Below are 24,881 nucleotides of genomic sequence, written 5' to 3'. Positions count from 1 at the left end.
TTTTCTTTGAGAAACAAATTATTATTTATGTTGATTTTGTGATTTAAATGTTCTTCAAAGACCTTGTGACATTCATCTAACAATTCCAGAGTTCAAAAATTAATCGACAATTTTAAGGGCATGTAGACAAATAAAATGAAATAAAATGACACTCAATATTAGAGTGAGATATTCTCACCAGTACAAACAGCAGCAGTCTTTTTACACAACTATTAACTTATATGGTCCTAAACACAGCTTTAAAGGAGCACCCTGTCAGTCTTTCAAAAACAAACAGGTGCAGATTAGTAAGGAATGAATGACTTTAAATAAAGTACTTCAAACCTGTCATCTCTCATTGCTCATTCTCAACATGAATGATCCACAACGAGTATGATTCTTCATCTATCAGATGTCCTTGCAGCAGTTCAATCAGCACTAAGCCTTATTGATGTAGCCCTCTTTGATAAGGAAATCATAGATTTTGCGTGTCTTGTTGACATCTATCTTGATGAGCGATCGGGCCTGTGCCAGCCGTAGACCCCCCTGCCGCCGGCACTCGTTCAGCAGGGCCTGTTTGTACTCCAGATACGCCCCAGGCACCAGACGAACCACCTGACATAACTGAGGGATGAGAGAATCGTTTATGATCCATTATATCATATCAATGAGGCAGATGTCTTCGAAATGAGCTCGTGCCAGAAGGAAAATCAAGATTTCCAAACCTCTTTTTCTCTCTCGTTGAGTTTCTCAGTGCCAGGCAGTCCTGTTAGGTTGAGAGGAGGTGCGCTTCTTCTGCCTGTGGATCAGACGATTGAGATCATTCAGATTCTCCTCATCAAGAGCAGTCAGCAGGTAATCTAGTAACAAATAACTGAGCAAAGCAATAAGCCACAGGACTGTGCATTACAGTGGTTTTACCACAGTTTCTTGAATGTTATGCTGCCTTTAGTTAAGGGACCAGTTCTCACTATTAACTAGCTGTTTATTAGCATACTGACATACTGGGTGTTTATTATTTCTTATAAAGCACATTCTGCATGATTACATTCTAGATCCCTTAATTGTACCCCATACCAAAACTGATCAACTACCTTACTATTAATAAACACAAAATTAGGATTTTATTGAGGCCAGTCATATTTAATTGTTAGTTAGTAAAAATTAGTAAATAAGCAATTTATTGTCACTGTTCTTACTACTTCTAACAATAAAAGTATTTATTAAAAATAAAAAATAATATATTGCACTTTGCATGATGAAAATAAACTTGTTTAATAACATTACTTCTGAATTGTAAAATTATTTTCATGACAATTTCCACCAATTTTTTTTCTGTATGTAATGTAATGAGTACAGTCATTTTATTTTTGGGTTTTGTAATTCTTTTTACTCTTATTACTGTAAAAACAATTTTCCAATTTTAATAAAAGTAGTACAGTAAATACTGTGTTGTATATTTTACAATATAATAACACAATCACAATATAATAATTGCATATTCTACAATGCAATTTTATAATATAAATTATATACCATAATATGCATTAATATGCATTAAATAATATAAAAATATATAATGCATATATTATATCTAGAATAGTCATGAAAATGTCAGAGTACATTTAATAATCACAAAAAAGTCATAGTTAACTGTTAGTTAATAGTAAATACTACTACTAACAATAAAATAATTAATAATAATACTAATTTCTATTATATTATTATAATCATAACAAAAGTATGATTACAAAATGCCAACAAATAAATAATTGTTGGCATTTAATGCATAAATAAAACAATTTTTACATTTTAAAATTATTTTTATGACATTATTTTCAAAATTAATTTCCCATTAAGGTACTTAATTAATAATAATAATACTAATAATGCTACTTAGTATTATGTTAACATTTTTATTAAGAGCCTTAAATCATCATAAAAAAATTGCAATTCATGCATAAAAACAGATTTTTGCCTAGTAATTTCTCATTACCCGTTAATATATATATATATATATATATATATATATATATATATATATATATATATATATATATATATATATATATAAAGTCAACATTTGAAGCGGATCAAAAAAGTTAATCAAAGTTGTCCTAAGACAAGAACACATTTTGGTTTTAGGTTTAAGGACAACTTTGATGAAAGGTTTTGATCCACTTCAAATGCTGACTAGTGTAAACGGCTATGAGAAATGGGGATTTCAATAATTGATTTAAAACATGATTTAAAAATAACTCCTCTTCCAATTTATATATCAGTATCAGCAAAATCCAAAATCGCCTGAACGTCCGCGTAAAGCCAAAAGTGTCTGATCAGATTCATATGCATTCAAATATGTCCTAGTTGTGCAGTGAAGTGACAAAAAGAGAAAATGTGAAAGTACGAGAGAAACACAAAGAGATGTGAGTGGCTTCTTTTTTTGCTGCACGTATTTACAGCGGTGCATCTCAAAATAGATTTAGTGTGTTTGAGCCTGCGGCTTCACGGCTGAAGAGGACATCACAAAGATTGCAAAAGGAGACTTGAGTGGAGGAGAGGAGACATGGCGTGAAAAATGGAGGAAATAAGCAGCACTGTACCTGAGGTAGTGATAGTGGTGACCACAGGAGTGATTCCTGCATCACTGCGAGAGAGAAACACAGTCAGCCAACAGCCGCTTCAGCTAAGCAAAACATTATTCACACAAACATCTCTGAAACACTGGCTGGGGCTCTTGGGGTTCTCAGCAAAATAAAATATAAATAGAGCGCCTGATTCATCATTCATTTTTACTTTGTCTACTTTTGCTGAATACCAACAACAAATTTTGTGAAGCTAACAAACCGACTGCCAAATACCCACGAGTTCTTTAAATGAGAATACACTGTGCACCTGAAGGCAGAAAGAAACCTGAAACACATATGTGATACTAATAAACAGAATATGAAACTACACCTAAAAGAAACAGCAGTCCTTTCATGGCAACAATGAAATATTAAAAATAATAGTAGAAATCAATATTACAATAACATTATAACCATGAGTTATGGAGTGCTCATGTCATGCTGGAATAAGAGTAAGTTTTTTTTTATGTGTCTTTTATTATACACCACTGTTCAAAAGACTTCAGCACATTAGAATAACGATGCTGAAAATTCAGTTTTATCATCACAGGAATAAACTATATTTTAAAATATATTAAAATAGAATTCAATTATTTTAAACTGCAATAACATTTCACAATATTACAGTGTTATTGTATTTTTGATTAAATAATTGCAGTTATGGTGAGCTTAAGAGACTTATTTTATATACAGATTAATATAAAATATATTACGATATTTATAACATTTATTCATTTTATAACATTATCTTTTTATTATAATACTTCAGTGTTCAGCAACATAGTGGTTTTAGTTAGTCATTTTGAGTTGAATTAGTTACATAAAACGTTTGTACTAATTACAAAACTAAACTGTAATGCAGTATTGTAATAAGATGTAGTATAGAGAGCGAGTATGTTGGCATTAATGAAGAGCTCTTACATGGCAGCCTGTTTGTGGAGCCACTGCTGGCACGCACGAGCGTCGTGAATGTACTGCAGGACGTCACACAGCATGTTCCTCTTCCTGCGCTCGTCCTCTCGTATGCGTTTCACTCTCTCGTACACTTTAGCACCTGCAGGCCAGATGACAGATGTCAGACCAGCTCTGAGAAAAGCTATCAAATGTGACGCCTTATTAACAATAACACAGACCATATTCAGATGGATCTGTCATTTTTGTAGCGAAATACTCACTTGCTGACTGTTTAATTTAAAGGGATAGTACACCCAAAAATTTGCTGTTAATTTACTAACCCTCAGGCCACCCAGGATGTAGATATAACACTAAAGAAAATGTTTAGCTGCAACTGTGTGCACCTACATCTTGGAAGGCCTGAGGGTGAGTAAATTAACAGGACATTTTAAATTTTGGGTGAACTATCCCTTTAACCTCGTTTGATTTAGGCTACCTCCCATGATACATTCCTGAGGGTGCATCTTACCACAGAAGGACTGTATTCCCTCTCTCCTGTACTCCTGCAGTCTGCGGATCTCCCTCCTCAGCTCAAACTCCACTGTGAATGAGAGAGAGAGACACAGCAGATGGAGCGGTGAACTTTTCACCCTGACTGATTCAAACTACTGGGGCGGACAGACTGAACTCAGACTCAGCGCTGGCAGATGACGTGGGAGCTTGTTCATCTAACCCAGGGGTGTCAAACTCATTTAAGGTTGGGGGCCGGATCGGAGAAAATGTCCCCTTGTGCGGGCCGAATTACCTTTTGTTAAACCCTATTTTCCTCACAATTACATTAATATTAACTATACAAACTACAATATAATTTACTAAAAAATCTAGAAAAAACTTTTTTTTAAAGATGATGGTTATTTTGGGGGTGTGCAATTTTTACAAAAAATGATTATTATTATTTTTTTTGATAGTGATAATTACCATATTTTGCAGAGCATGTTTTTGCACCTTGGTTGGTTTAAGCCTGTCATGGATAAATAAATATGACTCTCAAGCCACCAGTAGGTGGCAGCAAGTCTCCGTCTTAATGAGTGCTCCATTGAATCCTTCACTCAAAACGGCTGATTCGTTTAGAAACTAAACTAGTGATTGTCTTTATGAATGGGCCACTGAATCATTGACTCAAATGATTTGTTCAAAAACACAGATTCATTCAGTAACAAAATACACAGTCCTGCTCGGAGACGCACAATTGGTCTTACTTCGGCTTTGTTAAAAACTTTGTCTTGCCGAAACAGAGATAAACAGACAGCATTGTGACTAATATAACACACTTAATACTAGCATCTTGTTTGTTGAGCTGTTGTATAAAATCAATTCATTTGCGATCATGTTGTCATTCGGGAAAGCAACACTCTTGTCATAGTTAGACATTACTTAACTATCATGATTTAAATATTAAAAACAAATTTCTTACATTTTTGAGATTCTGGTGCCATTTTAAAACGTGCATGTTAGGTGTCCAGACTGCCGAGGTCTAACATCAATGTAAATAAATTAGCAATTTGTTCTGCTTTAAATATATTGTACTGAATAAATTTTATTTAATTTTCAAATTGATCAGATTTTTTTATTATTTTATATTATTGTTTAAATCATCCCGAGGGCCAGATTGGACACCTCTGTGGGCCTTATTCGGCCCGCGGGCAGTATGTTTTTGACACCCCTGATCTAACCCGAACTGTCCTGCACACGCTCATTAAACCACAAAACACAAGGCTTGACTCATCCTGGATAAACAGAATATGAAAGTAAAGTTTCCCAAAAGTTTACTGCTAAACTGCTTTTAGATCTTTGTTTCAGTTGTTTCTGTGATGTACTGAAATATAATTACAAGCACTTCATACATTTCAAAGGATTTATCGACAATTACATGACATTTATGCAAAGAGTCACTATTTGCAGTGTTGGCCCTTCTTTTTCAGGACCTCTGCAATTTGACTGGGCATGCTCTCAATCAACTTCTGGGCCAAATCCTGACTGATAGCAACCCATTCTTTCATAATAACTTCTTGGAGTTTGTCAGAATTAGTGGGTTTTTGTTTGTCCACCCGCCTCTTGAGGATTGACCACAAGTTCTCAATGGGATTAAGATCTGGGGAGTTTCCAGGCCATGGACCCAAAATTTCAACATTCTGGTCCCCAAGCCACTTAGTTATCACTTTTGCCTTATGGCACGGTGCTCCATCGTGCTGAAAAATGCATTGTTCTTCACCAAACTGTTGTTGGGTTGTTGGAAGAAGTTGCTGTTGGAGGGTGTTTTGGTACCATTCTTTATTCATGCCTGTGTTTTTGGGCAGAATTGTGAGTGAGCCCACTCCCTTGGATGAGAAGCAACCCCACACATGAATGGTGTCAGGATGCTTTACTGTTGGCATGACACAGGACTGATGGTAGCGCTCACCTTTTCTTCTCCGGACAAGCCTTTTTCCAGATGCCCCAAACAATCGGAAAGGGGCTTCATAGGAGAATATGACTTTGCCCCAGTCCTCAGCAGTCCATTCACTATACTTTCTGCAGAAGATCAATCTGTCCCTGATGTTTTTTTTTGGAGAGAAGTGGCTTCTTTGCTGCCCTTCTTGACACCAGGCCATCTTCCAAAAAGTCTTCGCCTCACTCTGCGTGCAGATGCGCTCACACCTGCCTGCTGCCATTCCTGAGCAAGCTCTGCACTGGTGGCACTCCGATCCCGCAGCTGAATCCTCTTTAGGAGACGATCCTGGCGCTTGCTGGACTTTCTTGGACGCCCTGAAGCCTTCTTTACAAGAATTGAACCTCTTTCCTTGAAGTTCTTGATGAACCTATAAATTGTTGATTTAGGTGCAATCTTAGTAGCCACAATATCCTTGCCTGTGAAGCCATTTTTTATGCAACGCAATGATGGCTGCACGCGTTTCTTTGCAGGTCACCATGGTTAACAATGGAAGAACAATGATTTCAAGCATCACCCTCCTTTTAACATGTAAAGTCTGCCATTCTAACCCAGTCAGCCTGACATAATGATCTCCAGCCTTGTGCTCATCAACATTCTCACCTGAGTTAACAAGATGATTACTGAAATGATCTCAGCAGGTCCTTTAATGAGAGGAATGAAATGCAGTGGAAAGGTTTTTTTGGGATTAAGTTAATTTTCAATATTTAACAAATTAAAAAAATTTTCAGCAACTACGAAGGGCAAATTGCTATTATAAAAACTTAAGCAGCAACTTTTCCAATTTCCAATATTTATGTAATTCTCAAAACTTTTGGCCACGACTGTATATAAAGACCAAAATTATGACATCCTATACATCAAGTGTGCAAAAAGAGAGTTAAGTACTCACAGGCGTGACTCTCAATGAACTTGTCATGCTCTATGGGACCCACCACACGTGCAAAGCGCCTCATGACATCATAAAGGTCCTGCACTTCCTTAGGATAACGTCTCTCCAGAACTGAAAACACAACAGAAGCGCACAATCAATTTGATGAAGTAAATAAAACACAATGGCTCTGTTCTAAATCCTTCTTGACAACCTTCTCGTCTACATGGGCAGCTACCTTCGAAGTCAGCATCCTATATGAAATGAAACCTTATAAGTGACTGATTTGGTAAACAGCACCCTCATGCAAAGAGCACAGGAAACTCAAATGACGATTGTTTCCAATAGCTTGATATTAGCATGCAGCTTAGCTAACAGCACTCTTAGAATCACAAAAACAGAACAAACATACATATTTGATAAAATTTGGACCATTAACTTGATTTTTTTTTTCAATATTGAATGAAACAAAGGCTTAATATAAAATGGAGCTTACTTTGAAAGTTATGTGCTCAGCCGAACACAGCATTTGTGTCGAAACTGAAGTATATTTTGAGCTTTTATGACACTTGGCTAACACATTTAAACTGCGTTCAAGAACATAACATCTGGGTTCAATTTATGAGTTAGGAAGAATACATTTGTCTAAACAATGGCAGTGTATCTTTTCAGCATAAAATTAAGCAACATCTCTGAATATTTAGCTTTTTTATGGTTTTATTAAACAAATAAAAAAAATGTAAAGCGCTGACAATTTAGCTTTTTTTATGGTTTTATTCAATTTATTATAGTGCTGTAAATTTAATTTCAATTTAATATTTGTACAATACTATGGTATTTTGTAAAAGACACTTTATTGCAAATGAAAAAAATATATAATAATTTGTGACTTTGTGGTGGTGTTTATGTGCATTCATCTTTCGGGGTGAGCAGAGCTCATTAGCATTTAAGGGAACATGCACTGAAACGGCTTGCTGAAAACAGAGCTGTTTTTAACAGGGTAAAAAGGGTGTTGTTTTACACTACCATTGGGAAATTTTAACCAAAAGTATGTTATAGACTTTTCATTAAGACCCTAAAGAATCATATCAAATTGTAGAAAGTTTTGCTAACAAATAAACATAAATGTCTATACCCATGTAACAGAGAGAATAACTAAACATTGTTCATTAACATATACCACTGCCACTCAAATAATACAAAGCGGGTTGAAAATCGATCAGGTTACACTTTAAGGATATGTTTGCCCTAAAATGATGTCTAGGTCTAGAACATAGCTAACCTGCTACATCAAAAAAGCTGCATTTGATTGGCTTTGTTTGAAAAGCAAATGCTAAAAGCAATGTATCAAGAGTCCAGCTGTGCCGAGTGGCCCTGAGAAACTGTCCCTGATGGTTCTTCACCCACCACTGAAGCTCAGCTTGCTTGGAAGGGTTGAGCGAGCGCCACTATCAGCAATCAGCCCTGCTGCTACCGAGCGAGAGAGATAGAAAGAGAAAGCTGCTATGTGGGTGAGCTTGAGGTGTGATATTCTGCCTCCGCTAGCTTGCCGAGATGTTACCCAGAAACACACACCTCTCCCTTTCACTTTATAAAAATCATATATATACACACACACACACACACACACACACACACACACACACACACACACACACACATATCAGTCAAGATGTATCAAACTACAATATCAGTGCCTTCTGTGCAGCAGTGGCTGATGGGATACGAGACACAGCCAGGTCAAGCTGTCTTGCTCTCTTGAACTGGGGATAAACCAACACCGCTGCGAGCCATCAGGTCTTGGTCACTGCTTCCATTATCACTTGCAACACACACACACACACACACACACACACACACACACACACACACACACACACACACACACACACACACACACACACACAGACACTTTCTTGCAGTCTCCATGACAACAAGTCTGCAGTGCCACGGTAACTATCGCCTTGCTTTTGTCTTGAGAGTGCAGGGAGATGAGGAGGACATCACAAACACTCAATACGTCTCAGGAAAACACGCAAACCTGATTGGATTTCTCTGCTTCCATGCAAAGAGGAAATAATTGGATAAGCGTATTCCTATCGAAAACGGCTGGCCAGCCGAAATGTCCAGGGGGAAATAGATAGGGATGGGTTTCTATTTACTGAGAGAAGCGACACGGTGCCCAGAGGGCATGGATCAATAAAAGCTCGTAAAGATGCAATCTCCTTTGTCATTACAGTCGAAATGTTCATTTCATGCCAAACTATTCATAGGGGAGCAATCACAGCTGGCGAAAACAGCTCTGGGATCAGTGCTGATCTGGGATCGCTGTATTCTGGCACTCATTGTAAACATTTGGCACAGATGGCTCGTGTTATTGAAGGTCAGGAAGGGTTATCTTGTGGCAGTAACTTCTGGTCTGTGCATTGAAAGCAACCTGCAACTACCTGCATGAGGAACATACTTTACAACCTCACATACACAACGGAGTACACGAGAGAATGGCAAGAGCACTTGGCTAATATGATGCACAACATTGGGTTTTAAAAAAAAGATGTTGTCTTACTCTGAAACTTGCGTAGGTTGATGAGGCCATGGTCTCGAATGATCCTGAAAGACAGTTGTCACATTTCACACTGTATTCTGCGAGAAGCAAATCAAACTCAAAGTGATCTTAAGCTTGACTAATAAGCTTTAAATAGACTATTAAAAAACAGATCTGGCTCTAAATATATCCAAGTGTACATGATATTAGGTTTTATATATATATATATATATATATATATATATATATATATATATATATATATATAAATATATATATATATATAATATATGAAACATAAAAAATTATATTTAATTTTTTTTTCAAACAGGTTTTTTTTAAAGAAATTAATACCTTATTTAACAAGTACACAATAAATTAATTAAATTAGGGACTGTAAACATGTTTATAATATTTTGTTAATGGATTTCTTTTGTTAATGTTTATTTGTGATTTTTACTACAGAATGCAACTTCTTAAACTTTAATTTTGTGACTATCATACTGGTTTTACCCCTATTTTATTAAAGCAACATCACTTGAGGCTGTGCATTACAATGACTTCACATCATCCCTTAGGCCTGAAAACAATGGTAATTTCATTTTATGTTATTGTTACTGTTATTTTCCATCATGTACAGTCTATTCTTTACAGCATCTACAGAATTGCTTTAGGAAGACAATAAATGTGACTTAACTGTGGTAAAATGACTATAATGCACAGCCTTGGCTTGCTGCTACATTTTACCTATGGGCTATGTTTTATGAAAAGCATCTCATGTGTGGTGTGTGTTCGGGGAGACTGGCGTCTGGTGTGCAGGTCTCAGATGTTGTGTGGAAGCGGAGGGTCACTGGTCTGTTTGCTGCTCTGCAGGAGATCTCAGACGACAGCTGAGGCTCCACTTCAGCACAGAGCTGAGGTCAAGCTCACACACATACCACTAGTCCGTTACAGGGCAGCCAGGCCTCATTAATGCTGATTTACACACTGTTACTGTTACCACTAGACCTGTTTGTGTTTGTGCTGGTGAAAATCAGGCTGGCTGATCAGTTGCTATGGATTAGGTTACATTTTTACACACCAGATGATGAACTAAGTAATGCATTTCCGTGGGTTGTATGTGCATGTGATAATTTGACTGGATTCTTCAATTAGTAGTTATTTTAACACTATAGTGTGTATTTTGTTTATCATGAAATTTTTTTAAAAGGAAATAAAATGAATGCTACCATTTTAGGTTTAATTTAATAGACAAATGAGGCCCTCGAGTGGCTGTTCTATGGCAGTACAAGATGTTTTCCTACTTCTTTCTCCGCTGTCTCTCTTCAAGTCTGGAGTGATATATGTCAACTACTGCAACCTTCAGTGCTGAAATAGTGTATGGTAAACAGTGGTTAACAACAAGTCAGCATTCACTGTACTGTGATTCAATTAAAATGTAAAAAGGAAAAAAACTTTAATACGTGCAATATATATATATATATGTGATTAATCATATCCATAGCGATTAATGGTATCCAAAATAAAAGTTTTAGTTTATATAATATGTGTGTAAAGTGTATATTTATTATGCATATATAAAGACCAAAACATACAACAACATTTTTACTATTATTTACATGTATATATTTATATTAATATAATTTATATGATATATAAATATATTTAATATGTAAACATAACATACTTTTCTTAAATAAATACTTGCATGGGTGTGTATTCATATATACATAATAAATATACACAATACATTTATTTTGTATGCGTTTAATTGTTGCCCAGCAATAATAATAAAAATAAAATAATAAACATATATAATTGTTGCCCCATATATATATAAATAAAAATAAATAATATATATATATAATACATACAGCTTAAGTGACAAGCAACTACTTTCAAAAACATTTTAAAAACTTCATATATAGATGATAGATTGTAATGTAAAAAAACAACAACTATAAAATAATAAATAAAAACATTTTTTTTTTTTTACAAGCATTGTTTTTAATATGTATATGATTCAAAGACTATGTTCAAAAATATTCTATTTCAAACAGAAAACATCAATGTAACATTTATTAGATTTTTTCTTTAAAAAAATAAAGGTAAAAAAAAATGCTGTTTTTAAAAGTATTTTATAATATATACTTACCGTGAAGAATATCAGAGTCATCGTCAACAAAGTCGATATCTTTCAAATCCCATTCAGCATAATTATCAAACTCCTAATTTTACATAGAGACAAAAAGAGAGAGGGGGTTGATTTGAATAATGTAAAAATGAATTTGTTTTCAACAGACAGCCCGATAGATCACTCACCTCCATGAAGTCTGCTCGAGCCGGCATATATCCAGCCATATCTCTGGACACCTGAGAGTCGAAAGAAGGCCTTGGAGGATCATCAGTGGCTGAAAGACACACAAGACACGATCCTTGACTACTACTGACTAAACAGAGATTTATATACCATAAACAAACACCAATCGTCACAGTTTCAATATTGTAGAATGGTCTCTGTAGGTTTATTTGCCTTAAACACAAAATAAAGCAGACAATCTCATCTAGTGTTCATGCTGTTTATCTGTATGGCCAAAGTGTGATAAATCAGCGCCTGCAGGGGCTGTTGAGCTCATGATGACAAACACAAACGGCCACACTGAAAGAACAGATTAGAACAAAAACAGATTTCCTGCAGAAAAGATGGACTGACTGATATCAACCAATCACAGCTCACAGCCAGAGGGAAGTGCACATAGTGTCCATTAAGTGTGTTAAAGGAGGATGACACTGAAGAGAGTAATCATTACATTAAAAAACAGCATAATAAGTTTTCTGTATCAATTTTAATGCCATTTTATTAGAATGATTACACTTTGTTCAAACCTTGTGTGTATATATATTGAGAGTTGAATGAACAGAACAGTAGCTTGTTTCTGGAGCTCACTTACGCTTAAAGGGAATGGCTGTGTCTGCTGTCCGGGACAGATGATCTTCCATCTGTCTGAGACTGAGCAGAGTGGAGGAGAACAGAGGGTTGTTGATGAAGTTCTTCATGTAGTGCCCTTCACACTCCTCTTTGGTCTTGGTGCGCATCTGGTAAGCCACGTCCTGCCTGAAGGAACACCCAGATATGCCATTAGCAGTGTTGTTTACTATTATGTATATAGCATTTATTAATATTTTTGAACTAGCTTTTACTTTCATCATTTTAGAGTTCATTTTATTTTTACTGTGCTTTTGTCATGTTTAGTATTTTTTTTAGTGAAATATTTATAGACAGCTTTATTTACTTCTTAGCAATTTTTGTACTTAAGCTTAAACTTAAGTTTTATTTTTAATTTATTTAAACTAACAAAAACATTTTTTTTCATAGTTTTAGTTTACAATAACAACTCTAGTCACACATTTTATAAAAATATGATTGCTTAATTCATAAACGATGGTTTTTACATTATATTCCACTGTATTTAAAAAATATCATGCTGCTACAACTACCATGAAAATACCTTGGTTTGGACATTTATAAACAACTATGGTAGTAACTAGGGGTGTAACGGTACACAAAAATGACGGTTCAGTACGTACCTCGGTTTTGACGTCATGGTTCGGTATGGTTTCTGTACAGCAGCGGGAAAAACTACACAAATTTTATATTTAAATTGCTCTTTCTTTAAATAAATTAAATTACAATTTTAAAAAAAAAATCTACCTCAGTTTCTGCTTTAAACTATGTGGAGCCCTTTAACATTACTATAATGTTTTCATTTATAGCAAATGTAATTATTATTTATTTAAAAAAAATAATAATTAACACTTAATAAAATTGTTTGCAAACATACATAGCACATAATGCCAGCATGAGATGTTCATTCATGTATATTTCGCATTAAAATTAGTAGTAATGAGGACGGGATGATCGCTCTTACTCGCGCTCCACGCTGCCGTTTAATCTGAGGCGTTTCTACAGCGATCTGTCGTTTTCTTATCAAACGTAACAGTATATAAACCTGGAAGTTTAACTCATGCAGTGGTTAAAACATGCTGTATTTTTTCGATACACATATGTACCGCACCGAAAGACCCGTACTGAAAATTTCCGGTACGAATATGTATACCGTAACACCCCTAATAGTTACAGAGTATTTTTATTTGTTAGTGTCTGGTTACTATGGTTATGGTTATTAGTTAACAATAACAACATCGGTCACATATTTATCAAAAATACCTAATACAGGGTATTAGGTCCTAAATCAAGATACACTTAACTGACAAGCAAAATGACAAAAATAAGATGCTTTCTGTGAAACTGATCAAAATGAACTGAGTTTATGATTAAAACAAGAACAAACATCTGCCAATGGGCTCAGAAAAATCAACATAATTAAAAAAAAAAAAAAAAACAAGATTTAATACCCCGTTGACAGATGTTAGTTTATATTTTAAGCATAAACTGAATTTTGTTCAATTTTAAACAAAACAAGACGTCATATTTTCAATTTGCTTTTGAAATAAATATTTCTTGATTTAAGGATGTTTATTTGTATTGGAAAACATAACAAAAATATTGAGAAAGATATTTATTTTTAAAGCGATAGTTCACCTAAAAATGAAAATTCTGTCACTCACCCTCATGTCGCTCTAAACCCATAAGTCCTTCGTTCATCTTCAGAACACAAATTAAGATATTTTTGATGAAATCCGAGAGCTCTCTGACCCTCCCATAGACAGCAATATAATTACCACAGTCAGGGTCCAGAAACATAGCAAGGAGATTGGTAAAATAATCCATATGACATCAGGGGTTCAACCGTTAATTTACAAAGCTACGAGAATACTTTTTATACGCAAAGAAAACAAAAATAATGACTTTTATTCAACAATTCGTCTCCTCCCCTCCTTTTGGAGGGTATCACATACATAAACAACGTATGTTGTTCTGTGCCAGCTGCACAACACGGATACATTGTTTTCATTCAGATCAAAGCATAAACAACACAAACGTTTCCGTGTGGCGTAGCTGACACAGAACAGCATACGCTGTTTATGTTCAGTGCATACTCTCCGAAATGGGTGATGCAGAGGAGATAAATTGTTGAATAAAGTTGTTATTTTTGTTTTCTTTGCATACAAAAAGTATTCTCGTAGCTTCGTAAACTTACGGTTGAACCCCTGATGTCACATGGATTATTTTACCGACCGTTTCTGGACCTTGATCGTGGTAATTACATTGCTGTCTATGGGAAGGTCAGAAAGCTCTCGGAATGCATCAAAAATATCTTAATTTGTGTTCCGAAGATGAACGAAGGTCTTACAGGTTTGGAACGACATGAGGGTGAGTAATTAATTACAGAATTTTCATTTTTGGGTGAACTATCCCTTTAACAATGCATGCAACATTTAACGCCATGAGATTATGAACTTAAGACATTCTGCTCTGAACTAAAATGCTTTTGAGACCAGCAGAAGTAGAGTTGCAGATGTGATGTAATGAAATACACTGACCAGTTACCAAAACCACAGTCCATGACGGCCTCTAACAGAGCCATCTCCTCCTGCGCAGTCCAACCAGGCTCTAACACGGGAAAATCTGATGTCTAGAAGAAAGTAGATCAAAATAAATGTGTCATTTATGGGCACAATATTGGACAAGTTATGAGGCACAAAAAAATCCACAATTTTATCCAGATACACATATTTTAAAGTTATGTAAATAATAACAAAAAGTTTATAATAATAACAAAAACTGGATTAAGTAATGTTTAAAAACAACTATTAACTTAAATCTTAAATCTAAATATTCAGTCTGCATATAAAAAACTATATTTTTTAAATACAAACTGCTCTCTTTACCATGATTTCATACTTGTGGTCACTCTGGTGCTTTTTATACTCGTATCCTCTAGTAAAGCACTGCAACAGGAGAGATTAAATCATATAGTACACATTAAATGAACAGTGGGAGTATATGTTTTGTGCAGTTAGGGAGTAATGAGACCTGCAGACACAGGAGGAAAGGTGACGGTCCACATTCAGCACATTTAATGTAAGGCTCCACGAGATATGAGGAACATCCTCGACAGGGAGGCTTATCGAAAGGATCATCTGAAGAGATATAGAGGTTTATTTACAAGAGTTATCATTTCAACAGACATATATCTTGTACCAAAAACATGCTAACAGTTTCCGGCTTCATACCACAGTTATGACAGAACCATTTTATTGAATTTGACTGATTAAAATATATCACAATGGTCAAGTCATCTACCTAAAACAGATGAAACGGCATAAATTTAAAGAGTTACATTATAGCTGTACAGTTATTACTGAACAATAATGAATTAATGAAAAACATAATTAATGAGAAATAAAAGTATATTATTTTGACAGTTAAAAGTTGTACAAAATAAAATAAACTTTTTTTTAACTATATATATATATATATATATATATATATATATATATATATATATATGTAATAAAAAATTAAACTTTTATTTATCATCATTACTATCACATTTAATAAACATTTTAATTTTGTTAGCGCCCAGTTACGTTACTATGGTGAAATTCGGTAACTAACGTCAGAGCCGTTTCTTCTTCTCATTTAGTTACCTGCCCTCGAAAGAACAGCCGATCTGTGATTTATTAAACATGTACTTACTTCCAAAAGACGCCAGGCGATCCATGCTGTAGATGAGGATGTGATCAGGGAAAATGTAAGACCTTCCTCTTCTCTGCGATCGTTTTGAATGCAGTTGATATTATTAACGTTACAGCTTTTTGATGAAGGAAACTCAACGGTTACGCGGATTAAGCCTCATCGTTAAAAGGAGTGAATAAAAACTAAGATTTAATGTTGACTTTAGCACACGACCGAAAATGTAAACACTTCAGTGGGTCTGTGTTGATCCGTGCAGTTCAATGAACATCCCATGAGGAGGGGAAGTGACGTTTTCCACAGCGCCCCCAGCGGCACCTGCTGGTAGATGATCTGTCCCGCACAGACCAACACATGTAGTTCATGTCACTTTCAGTTGAGTTAAGACCTCCTGGACAGCGCAATTAATTTTTGATAAATCATAATAATAATAATAATAATAATAATAATAATAATAATAATAATAATAATAATAAAAACCTTCCAGTGCTGTACACAGCCCCCTAAAGTGTATAATAATCAGACTTATCTTGCATGAGGTACAACAAATATTATGCGCTAGTACAACCTTTTGGGAGATTGCCCAGATCTTTCGGTTTCATCACTATCCCACCAGATCATCATCGTAAGTATCTTTTATTTATTTATTATGGATTTCTTGCTAATGATGACGTATGTTCAGCAGCAGGCTGATCCAATCTGTTTTTACTTATTTCTATCATTTAGCTTTAAATCAGTTGGCTTTAGCCAAAAATTTGAACTTTTATTCTTCTGTCTCTGAAGAAATACAACATTGACATGAAGGACAATCATCCATGGTGTTAATATTTATTAATAATGAATAATCCTCAAATTCAGTTAACAACACAATGTGAAATTAATCCAGTAATAGTTTGCATTGAGGATACTGTACCGATTTAAACACTATACTAAATGCCCATTCCTACTAAAGGCCTATTCACACCAAGAACAAATAAAAAGGTGACATAATGATAACTCTTGCTGCATCCTGTTATCTCAATTTACATACTATATGTCTTAAATCTTATTCTAAATAAGAATTAGTGTACGTGTCCCAAATAGTATTTTGTTAAAATGAGTATCCCAAAGGTTCCCCGGATGGTTTACCATTTCCGGTGGAAATAGTGTGACTGAAATTCTGTGTTGTTATTGTTGAAGTTGTGGTATGATCTTCTCTCTTCTCATAGAATTAGTAGTTATCATTGTAGTTTTCATTCTTGGTGTGAACAGCAGTTAACACTGCAGTAAGGGAATAGTTCAGTATTATGAAAAAGCAGCTTATTTTGTAAAAAAAAAATAAAATCAAAAATATCCCCTCTATTTTGTTAAAAAACATGCTGGTCAAATCTTTAGTGCTTTTAATGACCAGAATGGCGGGATCTTTTCCTCCTCCTGCTTCCAGCTTTTTTCTTTTTCTCCATCAGATGCTAATTCCTCTCCTCCTCCTCGTGTTGTACATCTCTATCCCATCCATAAATGCGTAACCTGCAGCAACCAGGAGAACCAATCAGTGCATTTGTTTCATCATTAGATAATGTGCCATACTGCAGTAGGTTTGCATTTGGTAGTCTTAAATCTTATATCACTTTGCTGAAATACCAATACGTCTAATGTCTCACCATCAGTAAAAGGCGGGTCCAAGTGACGATCTCCTGGTTGGTGGCGAGTGTTCATTGGGGTCGATATAGCAGACACAGTAACTGCAACATTCCCTGACAGCATTTGACGAGATGCCCGAGCTGATTTAGAACAGATAATATGGAAAGTGTTCATTACAATAAATAGTGAACAGACATACACTTGAAATGACACTTCTAAGAGTTCAGATGGTGTTTCTCAAGTCATTAGAAAAATAACAAATAAATAAATGAACATTGTACCATTATTCCGATGGTCTGCATTAATGACTCCAGCATTTCCACATCTGTTGCAAATAGTAAAAAAATAAGTTCACTCAAACAAAAAAAAAAGTCCATTTTATGGAAAACAAATGTTTAGAAAACAAATAATTAGCAATTACCATAGAATGCAAACCTAACTTTTTTAGCCTGTAAAGGAATAGTTCATCCAAAAATGAAAATTTGCTGAAAATGTTTTCACTCTCAGGCCATCCAAGATGTGCTCATCTATGGATCCTCTGCAGTGAATGGGTACCGTCAGTCCAACAGCTGATAAAAACATCACAACAATCCACACGACTCCAGGCCATCAGTTAATGTCTTATGAAATTAAAAGCTGTGTATTTGTAAGAAACATATCCATCAAGATATTTTTATCTTCAGCCTGCTTCCGGCTAAATTATGTGTCTTCTATTCATAACATTGCTCATTCTGACGGCACCCATTCACTGCAGAGGATCCACTGGTGAGCAAGTGATGTAATGGTTAATTTCTTACAATCTGTTCTGATGAAGAAGAAAAAAAAACTCTTCTTTTAATGACCTGAGGATGAGTAAATTATCAGCAAATTAAAATTTTTGGGTGAAATATTCCTTTAAACACATGAGAACTGTTTGCAATGCATGATGGTACTGGGGTGGTTAGTAGAGTTGCCTGCATCAGATTAATTTCTTTCGTTTAATTTTACAGACCTACCTAGTAAAGTATTGATTGTAGCCAGTCATATCTGGGATAAATCCTGGAGTCATGCTATAGGTTCCATCATCATACACCACCACACCATTAAATCCATACGGATTATCCTCACACTGTTCGGAAACCTTTAATAAAACACACAGTACTTATGTAATAACTGTGTAACTGTGACACATAATGAATTCATTTAAATTAATAAATATATTTAAAGAGACTCATTTATAACATTTCAGACATTTATAAATAGATTCATTTATAACGTTAAATAAAACATTTTGTCAGAACCTCAAGTAAATTAGCCTACATATTATCTTGTTTGGTTGTCTAATGTTTGTTTTCAGAATCTTGGGAGAACCGTGATCTCTATTCTAAAAATCAGTTATCCAGAGTCATAGCTTAAAAACACATAATACATCTGGCATCTAACTAATACTATAGTACAGTTTCTAATAATAAAATGTTGACTAGGATGTAACATGTACAATCTTGCAGACTCTATATAGTACATTCACAAGTAATTGGTACAATTAAAATGCATTATAATGCCAACCACACCCCAAACCATCACCAGTCCCCAACCCTTTCTTTTGGTCCGTTCCGCAATCCATGGCTAATGCTATGTTTTGAAATATGTACAGTGGGATACTTTACTACAGAATTAAAAAAAGAGAAAGAAATGAACCGAATGGAAAAGTCTTTTTGAAGGTTAGACAGTTATTAATAATAATTTTGCACTAGCATTTTATACAGGTGGCCAGTAGAGTGGATCTCCGGTCATAACAGTGATGTTTTGTAAATCCAGAATGACAAAGAGATGACTGATACAGTTCTCATGACTGACTCAAACCACTATTTGATATTTAATGCAATATGACTTTCATTTTGACTACGACACACAAAATGGCGCAAATGAATCAGGCCCCAGAAGCATCGATAGAGAAGACAAACAGATAACACAATTGTCATCACTTATTGTAATCATTACACAAAGACTAAAATTATCAACTCAGCTGCGTGGTGAACATTAAATCTTGACAAACAGGGTCATGTGTACGCCACGCGAGACACTGAAAGCAGCGGTAAAGACAGTTACATGCCTTCACATGCCTTTAAGAAAAGACTTGCAACAGGCCTACTCTTCTTCCTCCTATTTTGAAAAAAAAAATAAAAAAAAAAAAATTTAGGAATACATGATTGTATTAAAATGTTACCTTTAAGTCTTGGTCACTTGTAAAGGCCATTTTTGTTTCACTCTCTGTAACTACCGGAAATACTTGCTTTACGCATCATGTTTACGTCATACGTATTGAGGCGTATTGAACTTTTTGCTTAATATCTATACTGTAGATGACTTATATTCATGTTTTATAACATGAAGGAAATCCATGTTATCTTCTCATATTTAAATAAAACTAAATTAATTGAAACAAAATTCAAAAAGAAGTATTTGCCATTGAGTTTTCTCCTACCTTCTGTGTCACGTCGTATATCTGGAAGTTCTCATTCTGTAGCTGGATCTGGACAGTCTTCCATTCCTGTTTAAAAGTTTGGTTTACTTGTACATAACAGAATTATTTTTTCTCTTGTGAACTTGTAAAAAGTACACTCGCTTTTATAAAGTTCACTTAAGTTATGTCCATTCAGGATAGTTGTTTGTTCTGTGCTGGTCTTCTCGGTTCCTCTCTTTATGTGGAATTTGTTGATACATCCTTTCTGACAAACAGGACAACCATCTGTAATCATTAACTCTTTATATCCAACCAGCATAAAATAAACAGTGCTGCTTGAAATATTCCCAGTACTCTTTCAGCCTTTTGTCTGTCATCTCGCAAACAGCAAATGGTTTCCACTGAGGCTGATTCAAACAAAAGGGCTGGGACTCTAACAGTTCCTGTTTTTGTTTCTCTGACAAAACCAGTTTTGCATTTATGGTTTTGGTTATGACTAATGAAATTAAGTCGTTACAGCTGACTTGCTATGATCTATAACACACTCGTGCAGATCTCATTGCTCATTTACTACAGATATTTCTTCTCCATTACAGAGATTCTTATATAATTTCTGAAAATACAGCTCTATAATCATTAAATAATGTTTTAAAAACTTAAATTAGTGTACCTTGGAGTGAGTTTTGCTCTCTTTGTTCTTTTATTTAATTTCACTTTGATTTCAGTGCCACCCAGCTCCACGTCAACCGGGTGATGAATCGGTTTTCTCAAACTTAAGACATCTTGTGCACAGCATTTCCACATATCAGCCAAATTAGAACTCCCGTTTTTTTTTTTTGTTTTTTTTTTTTTGGGGTTAGTTATGTACTCAGAGCAGATTCTCTACTGAAAACATTTTGAATGTACTTAGAATAAATAAGCTACATTTGAATTCTAAGTTTTGTGGTACACCAATAAATGTCTACATATCTTTAGTTATGTACTCACAGCAGAGGTCTACATCATTATGAACCAAAACTAAACTCTTCAAATCCACCACAGACCAAAAACAGTGTGACAGCTGATGTTTGGAAAAACTGTTAAGAAGCCAATGCATGTGATCTTAAGAAAAACATATTGTAGGACTACAGATGTGTGTGTAGAAACTTGTAATGCTTGATCTATGTCAGGGGTCGGCAATGTGCCATTTTTAATTTTTATGGTTAACCACTGTGCCAACATCGAACAACCCCCCCCCCCAACATTTAGGGGGGACATTTTTAAATTCTCTTTACAATATGTTGTGTATTGTTGATGCCTAACTCACTTAAGGCTTAGTGTGGCCCAGGTAATGTACATTTATGGTTTATTTGGTTTATTATTAGCTAAAATGTGGCTGTGCTTGTGGACTACTGCAAAAATGCCACCATTCCATGCAGCATGTGGGCCACATGAGGAATGTGGGGAAGACCAGGGTTAGAATAAAAATCAACTGTGGCCCACATTAGGGCCAGTTTTGATTCATTTGGTTGGCTTACATGCAGCAACGCCAAAGCTTACTTGAAACCTAAATCTGGCAAACAGGACCGGACTGCCCAAATGCCATTATTCCACGTGGTATGTGGGCCGGAGCAAGGTGTTGGATCTGGGCCTCAACTCAACTCAATTCCATGTGGTATGTGTGCCAGATCTGGGCCTCAGGAATTTTGCTATCTGGGATGATGCTAAAAATGTAGCTTTGATCACAGTAATAAATTACATTTTCAAATATATTCAAATAGGAAGCAGTTATTTGAAATAGTAGAAATATTTCACAATATTGATGCTTTTGCTGTATTTTGGATCAAATAAATGCAGGCTTGGTGAGCTGAAGAGAATTCTTAAAAAAAACAAAAAATCTTACTGCTCAAAAACTTTTGACAGGTATCGTATGCTTACTTTTAATATCTGGCCTTTAGCTTTAAATTAATCAAATATCTCAATCAGTTGACTTTAATTAAATAAAGACTGATACCTGGGGGAATATTTTTTCTGTCTCTGAAGAAATACACCATTAACATCTATGCTCTATGTTTTCAGGGGTAGACTACAGGAGCACTGAGCAGCATAGAGCGCCCTCTCGCGACTGTAGACGGTAATGTTTTCTCTTGGTTCATTTCTCTTAGTTAATTTCTCTTGGTTCATGTCAAATTAATTTTGATAAATAAGTCGCACCTGACTATAAGTCGCAGGACCAGCCAAACTATGAAAAAAAGTGCGACTTATAGTCCGGAAAATACGGTAATATAAATGATATGAATATAAATAAATACATTTAAATATTTTCAAAATGTGTGTGTATTGATATATACATAATAAATATATACATCACACACACATACATACTATGTAAACAAAAACTTTTATTTTGGATTCGATTAATTGTGATTAATCGTTTGACAGCACTAAGCTTCAAGGACAATCATCCATGTTGTTAATATTTATTAATGAATGAATGAATAAATGAGGTATTTATATAGTGCTTTATTGTGTATTGCTATACACTGAAAGTGATAATGAATAATCCTCAAATTCAATGAACACAAATGTGAAATTCATCCAATAATAGTTTGCCTTGATGATACTACCATTTTTAAACACTATAAATGCCCATTCCTACTAAAGGCTCAGTCACATTAAGAAAAATTAGCTATAAAGATAACCATAACTGTTGCTGGATACTGTAATATCTGTTTCCATACTCTCTTAAATTAAATTCTGAATTAGAATTAATGTGCCCCAAATTGTATTGTTAAAATAAGAATCCCAAAAGTTCCTGGATGCTCTACTTACCAGTTCTACTACAGCTAGTGCCCACAGCCCATTGCACTTTGGAGGAGGAACAACTGTAAAAAATTGTCCTGAAGGTGATTTTAATGATATTTTTCTTCTGTGTCATTATTGTTAAAGTGGTGGTATGATCTTCTCAATACTCATAAAATTAGTAGTCATCAATATAGTTATCATTCTTGGTGTGAACAGCCCTTCTGGTTTGGTGTGAACTGCTACTGGAGCTTAAGCTATGCCTACGTCATCTGCTGGATGTCACTCTGTCGTGAACGCATGTACAACAGTAAGCAGAAGCTAGAGATTACGGTTTATAAAGTTTTAATTGCCTACAGATATTTTTCTTACACAAACACATTGATTCACTTTAGAAGGACTTTATTACATTTACATTAATGCATTTAGCAGACGCTTTGGATAAAAGTGACTTACAGTGCATTCAGGCTAACATTTTTTACCTAACATGTGTTCCCTGGGAATCGAACCCATAACCCTTTTGCGCCACTAACGCAACATTCTACCACTGAGACACAGGAACACCTATGGAGTTAACCCCCGGAGGCGTGTGGAGCACTTTTTTATGGTGGATGGATGCAGTTTATTTTGCTTTAAAGTATCGACTCCCATTAACCGCCATTATAAGGCTTGGAAGAGCCAAGACATTTTTAATTTTTAATGACTCTGATTGTATTTGTCTAAAAGAAGAAAGGCATATACACCAGGTTAGTAAATAATGGGTTTTTTTTTTTTTTGTGAATTATCTGTTTAACTGCAGCTGAGAATTAGTTCAGTACCATGAAAAAGCATCTTATTTTGTTAGTAAACAAACAATAAACTTATTTTGTTAGTAAACACACAGTAAACTTATTTTTTAGTTAACACAATAAAGTTGCAGTCACATTAGTGAAATTTTGCAGGCAACAAAAAAGGTACATTGTCCATTTTCATTAGTCTAATGCTGTTTGAATCATAACTCAGAAGTCACTTTCAAACCAAGCAGTGAATTTGCTTGACCAACTTGAACCCAGTGTAAAATCTGCTTGGGTAAAACTTTTGTGTAGATTTCTATTGAAATGACTGCACTTTGCCTGCAAAAATTCACCAAAAGGTAAATGTGACCGCATCTTAAAATAAGTAAACCAAAAAGAACAAAACTGTGAAATTTCTATGTTTATTATTAATGTTTGATCTGAGACATGCTGGTCAGATCTTTAGCCCCTCTAATGACCAGCATGGTGGGATCTTTTCCTCTTTCTTCCAGCTTTTTTCTTCTTCTCCTTCAGAAGCAAATTTCTCTCCTCCTTCTCGTGTTGTCCATCTCTGTACCAAAGCAGAGACCTGTTCCCTCCTCTTCCATAAATGTGTTGTAATACGTAACCTGCAGCAACCAGGAGAACCAATCAGTGCATTTGTTTCATCATTAGATAATGTGCCATACTGCAGTAGGTTTGCATTTGGTAGTCTTAAATCTTATATCACTTTGCTGAAATACCAATACGTCTAATGTCTCACCATCAGTAAAAGGCGGGTCCAAGTGACGACCTCCTGGTTGGTGGCGAGTGTTCATTGGGGTCGATATAGCAGACACAGTAACTGCAACATTCCCTGACAGCATTTGACAGGATGCCCGAGCTGATTTAGGACAGATAATGTGGAAAGTGTTCATTACAATAAATAGTGAACAGACATACACTTGAAATGACACTTCTAAGAGTTCAGATGGTGTTTCTTAAGTCATTAGAAAAATAACGAATAAATAAATGAACATTGTACCATTATTCCGATGGTCTGCATTAATGACTCCAGCAATAAAGCCGTTTCCACGTCTGTTGCAAATAGTAAAAAAATAAGTTCACTCAAAAAAAAGTCCATTTTATGGAAAACAAATGTTTAGAAAACAAATAATTAGCAATTAGCATAGAATGCAAACCTAGCTTTCTAGCCTGTA

The 24,881-nt window shown here is 35.1% G+C and overlaps 1 protein-coding gene and 2 long non-coding RNA genes across 3 annotated transcripts; all 3 read right to left on the bottom strand.

Annotated features, from left to right (window-relative positions):
- On the bottom strand, positions 1–16,382 carry LOC109103120 (transcriptional adapter 2-alpha). The gene is made up of 15 exons (XM_042739260.1): positions 16,069–16,382; positions 15,403–15,509; positions 15,258–15,317; positions 14,910–15,001; positions 12,356–12,519; positions 11,727–11,815; positions 11,560–11,632; positions 10,709–10,772; positions 9,426–9,469; positions 6,881–6,991; positions 4,030–4,101; positions 3,528–3,660; positions 2,583–2,626; positions 705–778; positions 1–603 (listed from the first exon to the last, which is right to left on the bottom strand). The coding sequence occupies exons 1-15, from the start codon at positions 16,091–16,093 to the stop codon at positions 418–420; spliced, it is 1,338 nt and encodes a 445-aa protein (XP_042595194.1). The 5' UTR covers positions 16,094–16,382; the 3' UTR covers positions 1–417.
- A 497-nt stretch (positions 16,383–16,879) lies between these two features.
- LOC122139795 lies at positions 16,880–18,001 on the bottom strand. Its single transcript, XR_006156544.1, has 3 exons — positions 17,967–18,001; positions 17,706–17,825; positions 16,880–17,571 (listed from the first exon to the last, which is right to left on the bottom strand). It is a non-coding gene; the product is annotated as an uncharacterized LOC122139795 (long non-coding RNA).
- A 6,087-nt stretch (positions 18,002–24,088) lies between these two features.
- LOC122139794 lies at positions 24,089–24,881 on the bottom strand. Its single transcript, XR_006156543.1, has 3 exons — positions 24,707–24,881; positions 24,446–24,565; positions 24,089–24,311 (listed from the first exon to the last, which is right to left on the bottom strand). It is a non-coding gene; the product is annotated as an uncharacterized LOC122139794 (long non-coding RNA).

Source organism: Cyprinus carpio, chromosome B15 (genome assembly GCF_018340385.1).
Source record: "Cyprinus carpio isolate SPL01 chromosome B15, ASM1834038v1, whole genome shotgun sequence".
In the NCBI taxonomy this organism is placed as follows: Eukaryota; Metazoa; Chordata; class Actinopteri; order Cypriniformes; family Cyprinidae; genus Cyprinus; species Cyprinus carpio.
This window is presented reverse-complemented; position numbering and strand designations above follow the sequence as displayed.